Raw genomic sequence first — 13,586 nt, 5'->3', positions numbered from 1 at the left:
TAGACAGTTAGAAAAGCAAAAGACATCCACAAATAAATCGACAAAGAGAACAACAACATCAAGGATAAGCATTGGGGGAAAAAATAGTAAGGGTGAAAATAGACAGCCAAAACGACAACAGGGATAGGAGCATAAACAGTGAGAATAGCAATGACAAAAATAAAAATAAGCAGGAGACTAATGGGCTGAGACGGACAAAGATAAAATAGACATGTTTGTTTCAACATCAGTCTTGCTCACATGACAAGCCCCTCCCCTTTTGACGATTAATGTCGTGATTGGTTGTGATCAATGACCACATTTTATTCTTGGAAAATCAAAACACAGGAGAGGTGGTTTAAATAATAACTTGATGTTAACATTTATTACTTATTTACCCATTTATAATTTTAACATTTATTTACTCATTTATTAGCTATACGGCTTATCCTACACTCAGGGTTGCGGGGGGCTGGAGCCTATCCCAGCTGTGATTGTATGAGAGGCGGGGTCGGCCTGGACCAATCACAGGGCCACATATAGACACACAACATACAAAGACACAAAACAGACAAAGGACAAGCAATTAATGAATATGGAAGTTACCTGAAGCTGTGCGTGTTTCCTATGACAGTTTGCACAACATGTAACCAGATGCAGCAGCTGTCTGTTTATGTGTCGTTGACTTAGTTTGTTTGTTTCCATGGAAACGGAGGTCTCTATCCCTTCGGGACTCCAGTGATCTGAGGTCTCGCTGATGTATCTCCCAGCCCCCATGGTAGAAGTGTCACGTTCTAACAGTTAACGTCCTGCACGCTGTGTTTGTTCCACTCCATAAAACGCTCGGTGCCGGGCTGACGCTAATTGGCTGAGCTTTCTGCTTGCCGTCAGCCAATCAGGGACGAGTTAATACCTCTTGCTGTCCCCGTAGCAAAAAAAATCGCCTTGATTCTCCAGGGCGCTGAGACGGGTTCCGGTTCTCTTCAGCCTTTGAGACTGAGGGGAGGCCAGGAGAATGTCTACACGGTCTCCTCGTTCATGCACGCAAACATCTGACTAGTGCCTCAGTGAGGTTCCTCAAGGGAGAGGGAGGCAGAACAATCAGACGCAGGACCGCAACACCTCCTGTGTTGTGCCACATTTTTTTCCTCCATTGCAAAAATAAATAACTTTCTTCTGGTGGTGTGTGTGTGTGTGTGTGTGTGTGTGTGTGTGTGTGGAGGAACATGAACTGTGCGCAAGAGGCTGCTGACCAGCACAGGTGTCTCATCACTTTAATTGGCCTCTCCTGTCTGCAGGAGGAACTGACGACCTCTACGCGTGTGTGTGTGTGTGTGTGTGTGTGCGGCACAGATGGTGAACATCTCCCAAGGACGTGTGTATCTTCACATTTCTTCAGGTGTAGGAAGTGAGGTCAGATTTTCTCCGTCAGTGACACCGAACACCTTCATTGTTGTCAAGAGGGAGAAAAACATCATAACGCTCTTGCAGTGTGGCCACTAGGGGGCGCTGTGGACTCCCTTGGGTATATTTTGACAAACTAACTAAAGAAACATTTTACCGCCAAAGTAATTCATGTGAATTTTATAGGTTTCAGACAGGAAGAATATTGTCTGATCAAATCAGGCCATGACTTAACAGCCATGATAACTAGGTGTAGCCAAAAAGGAGGATATGTCACCATGGAAACTGTTGTTGTCAGCCTATATCGGGATGCGTCGCCATGGTAGATTATCCTGTAGCCCCAGAGAAGGATATATCGCCATGGTTACTGATAGTGTAGCCCTACAGTTAGCTCATCTGATAGGTTTCCGGTGCTGTTGGGGTTTCATTTCGGAGGCTCACTGGCACCCCTAGTGGCCTCAGCCGAAGGCACAAATTGTGATTTGTATGTGTGAATGCCTTTAAATATAATTATATATGTACTGAAAATCTGCAAAAACAATAGGAAGAAAAAGAAAAGCTATTTTCTCTCTTAATTCCTAATCACCTCGGTCCCTGTTGTGATTAAAACTTTTCTTCATTTTGCCGAGGAAATAAAATAATTATCGTATTCAGTCATTTATTTTCTTTTTCACAAAGCCGGTGTATACTGCTCCCTTGGCAAGCGTGTGTGTGTTTTCAGACTCCGGTGGGTCCCATTATCACTCCTGGTAAATTAAAGGGACCACTCTGACCCCTAGTCAGTCCTCTGTAATATCCATCACCCTAATCGCCAACTTTCTTCGGTTTATTGTTGCCGAACGACTTTTTTAATAATCCCCCATTAATCGCGGACATTAAAGTTTGATAGTGTTGGAAACAGTGGAGGACCAAGCGTAACCGACAGACACAACGTTGTGTTTCATAAAAGTGAACATTCGTGCTAATGAACACCGTCGAGCCTGTGCTGGATGTGGCCGGGACCATCCTGAGATCCAGAGCATCAATAATCTGTGGCTCGAAGATGAGACGAACATGGTTTTCACGTTTTTGGCAGGAATTCCAACCCTGAAAGGCAGCGATGAAACAAAGAAGCGCTGGTGTTGTTCCGTCTCTCAGGTCGACCCTGGTGTCCCTGTTCAGGTCAAACCGGGGCCTGTCAAATTACGGTTGAATGAATAATGAATACACTTTTTGCAGCTGAATAATCAACGGATTTGTTTTGTTGTAAAGATTTCAAATTGGAGCTGCATTTCAGTGTTTCTGCATCATCTTAGAAATCCCACGATGTCATCCATGATGTAACATAGGCTCATCAGAGTTCCACATTGCATGATTTCCAATTTTTAGGGGATTTTTAAATGCTCACTTTAGTTATTGCTATTCTGATGATGACTTACTTTTAAAAAACAGATGGCTGATCCAACAGATCAGCCAAGATTAATATCAACACGCAATCATATTTTTATACTTTGTTCATATTGTTGCTCAAACTAGAATTGTTGGTGTTTTGCAATCCAAATAATGTTTAACCCTCTCAGGCTCAAATTAAGTTGTAGTTGCTGGAAAAATCTGATATTTGGCTGTCGCAAATCTGCAACATCTGCCTGGAGAAGGTTAAGATTTATTTGACTAATCAGAACCCTGTGGTCCAAACACTAGAGCGGCGGAAGGATCTGCGTGTGAGACGTCAAGCTACCGGTAGATGTCGCTCTTCTTAATCCGCCAATGTATTAGTTCCGGGATGTCCCGCCCCTTTGGCTCCGTTGTCCAATCAGCGCTCACGTTACTTTGTTGTCATAACGTGAACCGACAGCGGAACTCAACCACCGAGAGGGAAGCTAATCCGCTAGCAACCAGCACAACAAGGTAAACATTAGCCCGAGCAGTTGCATTTTTACATTTTCCCGTGTGACATTCAGACGCTTTTTCTGTTTTATTATTTCTGCCCTAAACTCGTTTGATGTTTGCCACTAGAAAGGGGTTAAAACGAGCCGAGGCCTGAAGTCGGCAGCGGAGCGAAGCCCGGTGGTTCGTTGAGCCGTTAGCTTCAAGCTAGCATGACATATTTACAGCAGCACTAGCTGGAACGCATGAACCGGGTGTTGTGATGTCGGTTCGGCCGATGTTTTGACATATAAAAGCGGTTCCGATTTTTAATCGACTTGGTTCAAGAGAAGACCGGGGGTGAACCCTGAGCACCGCGCTAACTCCGGCTCATGAAGCCCAACTTAACACTGATCGGTTTAAGTGCTGCCTAGCAGCGTTTACCAACACAACAGCCCGAAGCCGGTTCCGGAGCTTCGTTTATTTTTAAATTAGCTAATAAAATCAATCGAAAGCATATACAGGTTTATCTTCACAGTTTGGACTTGAACTGTATAAAGCCATGGCTTCTTAACAGTCCAAATTGTCCATGAGAAACATCTGCTAGTTTTTCATCACAGTATGTGTTTTATGTTGAAAAACTCCTCATCTGATGTCACATCCGGTCACAAGTTGTGTTTCCTGACAAAAACCCAAAAGCCACAGGGTGCTGAAAGTGACCTGGTGATCAGGGTCAGAACCAACAGTCGTAAGGGGGATTTTTATACAGTCAAATGTGTTGAATACCACGTGTTACTGTGACATGTTGATTCTACTGCGTCACATTTATAAGCAGGTGTGATTTGATTCCAGCTAAAATCTCAAGTCAACGCCCCGTTCTAACTGGAACCGTGCACACGCGGTGTTATCGACATGCCCATCAGAACCCCCTGGACTGCTGAGGTTGTTTGAGTAAATCAATTAGTCCGTTGATTGTTGGTTTTATTGGTAATATATCAATGTTATTGGTGATTGATTATCTGACACCTGCTGTGGAGTTACGATCGGTGTAAAGGTCTTTGGGAAACTGCCGGTGCCCCCCCTCCCAAAAAAAAATGACCTCTCCTACAATGTGGGGATTATTTATTGATTCATTGATTTAATTAAAAGAAAACATAAATCAGAAGTGTAATCAATAATGACGTTCTATGTTTATTTGCTCCGTATCAGTGACTAACGTCCAGTGTGGCAGTTCAAGGTTTGACCGTTCCAACGGTGCTGCTGGAGTAACTCTCCGCTCCCTAGTTTGGCTGTCGGCGATCCAGACGTAACAAAAATATCACACGGCAACATTTGACCGAAAAGGCAGACTGACCAGCTGGGGGTCGATTCCCCCGCCTGACCGGCCATCAATCACCTGATATTCAAATCGCCCTTGTTTTCATCGAGGGAAGAGCGGTAGACGCGTCTGGATGCGAGCGCAAACACGACTTCATGAACCTGGAGGAGAGGAAAGGGGAATCTGAGCTCAGCCCCGCTGATTCTCAGGGACAGGAAAGTTACTGCGCTCCCTGGATGGCTTGAAGTCATTTGTCGGGAATAAATAAATTCTGTAGCGTTCAGAAACCTCCCATCACCTCCGGCATCTCTTACTTTGACTAACGAGCTGCCGTCAGGCCTCCTGATTGTTAAATGATGAAGACCGGTGGGTAAAGACGCTGTTCGCCAGCTTGGTTTTATTCATGCCACTTTATTCATGTCTGCTCACGGACTTTCAGGAAATAGTCTGCTCCGCCAATTGTTTTTCCTCGTTCACGTTCTGTCCTGACACGACCCAGAACCTACTGTCACTCTCAACTCCTTGTTTCTATTGAAGATGCACGCCGTGCCTCCAAAGGCGTCTGCCGTTAGCTGATATGAGGAGCAGCAGTCATCATCGCCCAGAAAACCAGCCCGGGTTGTTCGCTGGGAGGAACCTGAGCCTCCAGACGTGGTTATTGTTCTCAATTGTCCTGAGATTTGTGGGTGGACTTTTGAGGTGACGTCCTGTCATGAATGGTGACCCGCCGTCTGTCTCCTGGCGTCGGAGCGTTTCCGTTCCCAGACGTCTCCCAGCTAATGAACATGGACAAATGATATTTGCCATTTGACATCTGAAGTGTCTGCGTCTCGAAGTGGAGATGAAGGATCCACCGCCGCCTCCGTCCTCATAAATGCATCATCAGCTGCGGATATTAGACGGGAGGTGACAGAATATCCCCGCTCGCCATTTTTCTCCATCCATTTTGTGTGCGGCAGTGATGAGGGCGTAGATACCGACTTCCTGTTTATCAAACTGACTGTCTCGTGATTGGACGATGACAGAAGGCGAGGCCCGCCACAGGCTGCTGTCAGCCGAAACGTCCAGAACCGTCCACAACGCTCAGGTCCGTCTCCAACCCTGGCGATGAACGGATTAATTCAACCCTGATTCAGAGTCGGAAAGAGAACGGCTGTAAAACCGCAGCTTTGGGGTTTGATAATTCTTCCTTAAGCCTGGTTTCTGGGTGATTGCGGTTGCCATGGTTACTCAAAGTCAGCTAAAGTCGTCGCACACCCGCCCCGATGGAGACCCAGGTTTTGTTATCCCTCTTGTTGTGGATTATTCGGAGAACAACAGTACGTTCTGGCTTCCGCTGATCATTGTACGAGATATGGTAGACTGGGTTCTTTCTACGTCCAAAACAGTCAGCGGGTTCATAGAAGCCTCTAAATTACCCGTAGGTGTGTGTTACAGGACGATTGGTTGAATGATTGACAGCTGATCCGTCCAGGTCACACCAGGCCTGGTTGAACCTGCTGGGACTGGAACTGGATTGGACCTTGCTTTCTAAGGCGACTTGGTTTTCTTTTTCCGCCCATTGTCCAGGAGGCGGCGTCTGTCTGGTTCTGTGTCAGACAGCGCAAGTGTTTGACCCGTGTGTGTCTGTGTGTGTGTGTGTGTGTGTGTGTGTGTGTGTGTGTGTGTGTGTGTGTGTGTGTGTGTGTGTGTGCGTCTCAGATGGAGGTGGAGCAGCTCCTGTCTCTGTCCGGGTCCGCTCTGGCCCAGGCTGTCAGCTCCCTGCTCGAGACCCCCGGCCTCTACGTCTTCTCCGACATCCTGGAGCTGCCCAACGTCAGGGAGGTAAAGACCGTCCTGACCTTCTCAGATAAAATGCCAATCAAAGAAGGTTTTTTTCCAGTCAGTCGGACCTTTGAAGAGTTAATCACAATGATCCGATGACTGATTAGGTTGCCAATACACTCGGCGGAAAAGTAGTTCTACGTACGGAGCGGTGCTGAAATCCAGGCGCGGTTTGGAAACGGTGTCATCGTGAGCTTTGCCCAGCAGATGGCGCTCAGCTCGGGTTACTCGACTTATTCGATCTGTAAGAAATAAGGGACTTTATATAGTTTCTAGGACCTTTTTAGGAACTAGTCCTCATCTCAGCTCTGACTCCAAGGTGGATCGTTTTTAAGCTTCAATAGGAACTTGTTGGTGATTGGTGAAACTAAGCCACGCCCGCTCCCAAATTCTGCTTGCGGACTGAAGTCTGCCACTGTTAAGATGTTTTCTTGTGACAAAGAGATCCAGGGTCTTCTGTCCTGGGAAGGACACAGAGGGGTTTCTAGGACCTGCAGAGAAACAGCAACATTTTGGACCACAATAAGTTAGCATTGCTAGCTAACGGCTAATAGGGTTCTTCACCCAGCGACGCAATGCAGGAAATATAAAAATATTTCAACCCAGCTGATGGTCCTTGGTTGTGTCATGAACGCTGTGACAGCTTCCACCTCCATGTTGTCCGTATGGGAGTGCGGCGTTTGTGGTGCACGTCTCTTCCGCGGTACCTTACGGCCCCGGGGAATGCTAAGCTAAAAGGTTCCCCCGGAGGAGGCTAGTTCCTGTACCGGATTTTGCGGCTCAAGAAATGAAAGCGTACCCTCATCAATTTAGCATCAATGCTAAAAAGCCCAATCGGCTGACAAGGCGCGGAAGGAACTATGTAATTAGCCTAAAGGGCTAACACCGTTAGCAGCTGGTTATGATGGTGACCAGATGTCTGTCCTCTCTGGTCTCGAACACCACTGCGTTGTCTCTCCTCCTGCTCAACCCAATGAGCTCGCCTTCCCTGCCAGATTACTATTCATCCAGAAGGCCTGATTACCATAAGCACACAGCGGCGATGTTGGTGAGGCTGCGGACGTCCAGGTGGATCTGCTTGCGAGACGGAGAGTCCACGACCTGCATGGCGACAAAACACCGCCCCTTCGCCGCCACGCCGCGGCAGAAAAACCCCAGGGGAGCGTTCTCCTCTTTGCGATGAATATTCATTCTCGGCACTTCGTTTAATTTAATTCTACAGCATCTTCTCCGGCGGCGGGATGAGGTGTAGCAGCTATAAATACGCGTTCGTCTACCTCCGCGTTGAGGGAATTCTCACGAGTTAGGACGAGCACGGGCGGCGCCATCGCCGTCCGAGATCTGGAGTAAACAAAGCTTTAGATTTGACCGCCGCGACGGACGGCGGCCGACTGCCGGGGGATTCAACGCGCACGAAATTTAAACGTTCTCGTTTTTGTTCTGTCCGGACCCCAGCTTGAGAACGGCCCTCACGCCCCGGTGTTCCAGCTCCTCAACCTGTTCGCCTACGGAACCTACTGCGACTACAAAGGTTGGCAAGTAATCCCTTCAACCCCGTGTTTCTGTTTTTCTGCCACCCCTTCCTGGAAAAAAAAAAAAAAAAAAAAAAAACTCCCCTCTGATTGGCTGATAGACCCGCGCTAGCGACGAGGCTCCGTCCTTTGCAGGGAAGCGTCACATGTTAATCGCGTTAATTTTTATGCTGAATTTCAACCAATTACATGCAAGTACCCCCCCCTCCACACACACACACACACACACACACACACACACCCCTGGTCGCTTCCCCTTTCCAGTCACGCACACAAACGGCGCATTGGCTTTCAGGGGGAGTGTTGTGGAGACGCCGGAGGAGCTGTCAGGTTTGCTGTCTGGGTGTGAAGGGGGGGTGCGGGGGTGGGGGTTCCTGTCATTGTGGGTGGGGGCGCAGGGGGACCTTCTTCTCCTTCTGACTGCTCAAACAGATCCGGCTTCACCTGAGTGTGACATCGGCCGGCCGAGAGACACGCACCCGTCATATCCACCCACCTTCTCTCCCCAGAGAGGGCGGCCTCCCTCCCGGAGCTGACCCCCGCCCAGAGGAACAAGCTGCGCCACCTCTCCATCATCAGCCTGGCGTCTAACCTCAAGGTACCGCTGTGACGGCGCCGCCCAGCGTGGAACCCGCCTCCCCTTACCAACTCAACCTCGCAGGGCGGGGTGGGGTCCGCCGACCGCTGATGGATATCTGGATGTTAATGATCGGGGCGTCAGTGTAGGACATCAGATATTATCATCCAGGCAATTTCAAGGCAAAATCCAGATAAATCTTGTTGAAGAAAAACATCCAGATATTGACATTCAGATAAAACCCAGATATTAACGTCCGAATGTTAACATCCAGGCAACCTCTTGAGAAATCCGGATATTTGTGTCTGGGGAAAAAAAAAAAAGCTTTTACCAACTAGACAACGTCTAGACAACGACCAGTTACTCCAAATCTAAACGTCCAGATATCAATATCCAGATAAGGTGTCTAGACAACCATCCTGAGAATTATGTCATGACAAATTCTGATATTAACTTCCAGATGACGTCTTGACAGCATCCAGACGACTCAATGGCAACCTCATCTTCTAGACAACGTCCAGATGTTGGCTAGAAAAAAAAAAATCCAGATATCAACATTGAGACATCCTGAGTGGAATGTCAAGACAAAATTCTGATATTGGTTTGCACATCCAGATATTGACATCCAGACAACACCTGGATAATGATGTCCTCGAAAAGGAAAAGAATAAGAAATCCAGACGAGCCCCAGACATCCTCTGGCTAATAACGTCTAGACAAAATCCAGATATTAACACCCAGACAGCTCTCGCCGTGCCGCAGCTGCTGTGATTGACGACGGCGAGGCCCGGGCGTTGAACTGCCCGTTCGCAGAGCCGGGATTGGGCTCCGGAGTCGTCCCGGCGCTGATTAATGGCCGCTGTCGGGTCGGTTCTGGTTCTGCTCCGGAGATGAAAGCCCGCCGGCTCCCCCTCCCCCCCCCCCCGCTTTATTCAAGGTTCTTTCCCTGAAACGGATGGTCTGGTTCTCTTGCCGACGCTTCCTTTCTTTTCTGCTGCTCACCATAAATAATTGATTCATTCTTCTTACCAGCTCCGTCATTTTCCCGCTTTCATCTCCTCTCAGCCTCCTTCCTCCGCCGCCACGTTCCACTCCCTTAACATGCCCTCCCCCCTCCCCCTCCCCCAACCTCCCCTCGGCGTCTGTCGCAACTCCTAATTGGCCATTGGGTCATTAGGAAGCGAACTCCCTATCCGCCCCCCCCCCCCCCCCCTCCCCCCCCCCCCCCACCCGCGACATTCGGCGGGAAGCGGCAGCTTTCGCTTTTTCCGTGAAACCGACCTGTCCTCCCCTCCTCCCCCCCCTCCACCTCAGTGCCTGCCGTACTCGCTGCTCCTGCAGCAGCTGGAGCTGAAGAACGTCCGCGAGCTGGAGGACCTGCTGATCGAGGCCGTCTACTGCGACATCATCCAGGGCAAGCTGGACCAGAGGAACCAGCAGGTGGAGGTGGACTGCAGCGTGGGCCGCGACCTCGGCCCCAACGAGCTGCCCACCATCATCAACACGCTGCAGGAGTGGTAGGGGACCGTCTTTCCCATCCGGGTCGTCCCGTCCCCCCCTCCGCCCTTTAACCGCCGTCTCCGTCTCTGGCCTCCAGGTGCGCCGGCTGTGAGGCGGTGCTGTGCGGCATCGAGGAGCAGGTGTCCAGGGCCAACCAGTACAGGGAGAGTCAGCTGAAGGTCAAAGTTCAGGTGGAAACAGAGGTGAGGGGAACTCCCTTGCACCAAACAAGCTTGTCGCCCGCGTCCGCTTGCGGTTCCACCGTTTGACCACTGGGGCGTTTGGGCTCCAGGCGGCTTTGCTCCCAGCTGACGGTGATATTTTGCGTCTGGTTTCTCCGTCCCCGTCTTAAATGCCACCGAAACCCGCGGACCATCCGATCGGATGTGGAGATTGAAGAAGGTTGTAGAGCAGAGCTCCACAGGTCTTCCGGTGATTCATCTGACTTTTACGGGATTTCCCCAGACATGACGGACTCCTCGTCTCATCTCCTCCCCTCAGGTCTCCAACCTACAGAAGACGTTGAAGGCCAGCGCCGCGTCTCCGTCGTCCGGCCCCGCCCCCGCCGGCGCCGCATCCAACCAGGACGCCGACCAGCCCGCCGAACCTCGTGACCCCGCCTCCTCCCAGGAGCCGCGGCAGCCGGGCAAGAAGAGCTCGAAGGTGAAAGGGTGAGTGGCGACCTTGAGGCGAGGAAGCGACCAGGATTCTGAATCCAAACGAGGATTACTAATCATATTCATGGCGGCAGCGGGGAGTTTGACCGTGGAACATTTCGGCGAATTGAAGTCCCAGAAGAGGCAACAAAAATCAGCATGTGGAGCGTTTTTAAATTCCATTTCATCGCTGCGCCGGGCTCTTTGTCAGGCCGGCGAGTGCGAAAGAGGCGTTTCATAAATATTGAACGTGTGAAGCGCAAACGCCATCAGGGCTCCACTTCCACGCCCAAATTACCGCCATTAGTCCAATATTTCCTTCAGAGGGCGGCCATAATTCGGCAGAGGAGCGCCGCGTTTCTGTTTTCTATAAACATTAAGAAGCCAGCTGCTGCTCTGAGCGCGTGTGCGTGTGTGTGTGTGTGTGTGTGTGTGTGTGTGTGTGTGTGTGAGAATCAGCGGCTTTTTAACCCCTCGATCAGCGGCATCTCTCCGCTCTGTCTCCGTCAGCCCAATTAACCAGCGGCGGGTTCCGCATCTGTCCGCCATGTAAGATATTACCGGTCATTTTCCGCTCCCGGCTGCGCGTGGGGGCGCCAGGCGCCGTCGTTTTGTTTTGGTCGCGTCGTCTTCGTCGCGGCCCCCCGCGGCCTTGACGCCGCGCCCCATGCCGTTTTGTTTACCAGGCTGCTAAAGGCTAACGACTGCCGTCGTTAACAGAAATGAGGTTGTTTGCCGAGCGATTTTGAATTTTATAGAAGATCCAGAGCGGAGGGTGACGCCTTTATAGCCTCTGTGTGTGTGTGTGTGTGTTTGTCGGGCTTGGAGTGATGTCAGCCCGCAGCCATGTCTCAGTATTTCTCTAAAACATCTAAAATGGTCCCCTGAATCACGAGCGCCACCTTTTATAACCTCTCTTAACACGGTCGGTGACCTCTGACCTTTGAGCTCCTGGACTCGCCGTCTGTCGGCGTGTTCTCCTTCCTCTGTGCGTGACTCGGCGGCCTCCTCCTCCTCCACCTGCTTCACACACAAACACACACGTCCCATTAGTCAGCTCGCTCGTCCCGGTCAGCGTGATTGACTTTTAATAATGCTTCCTGTTACCATGGCGATGGGGGGGGGGGGAGAAAAAAAAACTCTCCCATAACCTTGTTACCAACCCACCGGGCGTAAAACCAGCTGCAGCTAGTTCTCCTCAGGTTTGCTTTTCGGAGGTGGGGCGGGGATGGGGGGGGCGGGCGGTGCCACCAGGAATAAACAGAAATCTGGATTGTACCAAGTGTGTCTTTCTGGGGGGGGGCGGGGTGTCGCATGATTCAACCGGTGTGAGGGTTCTTCTTGTCGTTTCCTCCTCAGGCTGCGAGGGAGCAGCAAGATCTGGTCCAAGTCCAACTGAGGACCGGCAGCACGGACACACACACACACACACACACAATGCATACACACACAAGCACAAACACGTACACATTTGGACTAAACTGAGACGCGTAACGACGTGAGCGGCGTCGAGACTGGCGACGGTGACAAGATGAAGGAGGTGACAGGAGAGACAGGTAGTCTGTCAGCGTTCTCACACACACACACACACACACACCTGTGGACAGTCTGTCGCCTGGGCCGCCAACTGGACGGGTGTTTTTTTCCTGGGTTTGAATTGAAGCTGTGTTTTGTTTTGTATTTTATTTTTATTTTTTTTTGTTCTTTTTTTTGTTGTTTTTTTTTCCCTCCACCCCTTGTTTCTCGCCTGACGGCCAAACGGCCGGGAAATAAAAGGAGGCCCTGCTCTTCATCCTGATGATCTCATTAATGTCACTGTCACCCCTCCTCCTCCTCCTCCTCGTCTTCTTCTTGTTCTTCCTTTTTTTTTTTTTTTTTTATTATTAAATGCACTTTAAAGTGCATCTCCGGGGGGGCGCTCTGCTAAATGTTAGCTCGCAGAAGGAGGGGCGGCGATGGGGGGGCTCGTCGTTAGGAGGTCAAGCCGTTAATTAGGGCGCATCCCCGGAGACGCTAATGGATAATAGAGCTGGCTTCCCCTGCGCTCAACCAGCAGGACCACACACACTCACACACACACACACACACACACACACGGTGATTCATATTTCCGCACTTTTATTTGACAGCCTCATCAAGCCCCCACCTTTAACCCGACACACCAACACTGCCATCCCCAACCACACCATAATGCTCCACACACACACACACACACACACACCTCTGCACTGCGTCCATCCCAGTTAATGTTTCCTTTGAATCTCCTCCAGGATGACGATGGAGGCTAATTTCCAACCTGAAGAGGGGGGGGGTAAAAAACAGCCATCCTTTTGTAATGTAATTTTAGACCCCCCCAACACACATACACACACACACACACACACACACAACTTCCACTACTATAATTAGTTAACTTCAGTTGTGCGATTGAACTTTTATTGGTTTCGCAGTTTTCAACAGATCAGAGCTGTGAATTCTAACAGCTGCGTGGCTCCAGGTGTGTGTGTGTGTGCGTGTGTGTGTGTGTCAAAAGCTGCCGTTCGTGTGATTCAAAAAAACGCAGTGACGGCAGGTGTGTGTGTTTAGCCCTCACCTCGGCATCACTCTCCGTCTCTGCCGCTTCTGTGTGTGTGTGTGTGTGTGTGTGTGTGTGTGTGTGTGTGTGTGTGTGTGCCACAGCTCATAAGTTAGTCTTTAGAACTTCAGTGGAATGGGGCCAATCAATGAGTGTGATCAGCAGGGCTCCCGGGGGGTCTCATCAGGCTCAGGTGTTGTTTCTCCTCTCCCCGCTTGCCTCCATCCCTATCGACATCTTCGAAAAAAAACGGCGTGCGGGAAATGGTCGCGGGGCTTCCTGCTAATCAGTGTGTGTGCTCACGTGTGTGTGTGTGTGTGAGGAAATAGAGGAGAGCTTCACCACTGCTGCCCCCCCCTCCCCTCCCCTCCATGAT

At 50.1% G+C, this 13,586-nt stretch overlaps 1 protein-coding gene across 1 annotated transcript; it reads left to right on the top strand.

Moving 5' to 3' along the window:
* Window positions 1–3,185: 3,185 nt before the first annotated feature.
* Window positions 3,186–12,427, top strand: cops7a (COP9 constitutive photomorphogenic homolog subunit 7A). The gene is made up of 8 exons (XM_086155465.1): window positions 3,186–3,270; window positions 6,248–6,370; window positions 7,826–7,901; window positions 8,412–8,500; window positions 9,794–9,996; window positions 10,077–10,182; window positions 10,481–10,650; window positions 11,995–12,427. The coding sequence occupies exons 2-8, from the start codon at window positions 6,248–6,250 to the stop codon at window positions 12,032–12,034; spliced, it is 807 nt and encodes a 268-aa protein (XP_086011591.1). The 5' UTR covers window positions 3,186–3,270; the 3' UTR covers window positions 12,035–12,427.
* Window positions 12,428–13,586: the final 1,159 nt, after the last annotated feature.

Source organism: Fistularia commersonii, chromosome 11 (assembly GCF_037954325.1).
Source record: "Fistularia commersonii isolate RoL2024-O1a breed Wild chromosome 11, RoL_Fcom_v1.0, whole genome shotgun sequence".
Taxonomy (NCBI): Eukaryota; Metazoa; Chordata; class Actinopteri; order Syngnathiformes; family Fistulariidae; genus Fistularia; species Fistularia commersonii.
The sequence above is the reverse complement of the archived record's forward strand: the minus strand, read 5'-3'. Positions and strand labels throughout refer to the sequence as shown.

Coding starts and splice junctions, on each gene's coding strand:
- cops7a (XM_086155465.1), top strand. CDS start 6,248: ATGGAGGTGGAGCAGCTCCTGTCTCTGTCCGGGTCCGCTCTGGCCCAG. Junction 7,902..8,411: donor AACCTACTGCGACTACAAAG/GTTGGCAAGTAA, acceptor TTCTCTCCCCAG/AGAGGGCGGCCTCCCTCCCG. Junction 8,501..9,793: donor GCCTGGCGTCTAACCTCAAG/GTACCGCTGTGA, acceptor CCTCCACCTCAG/TGCCTGCCGTACTCGCTGCT.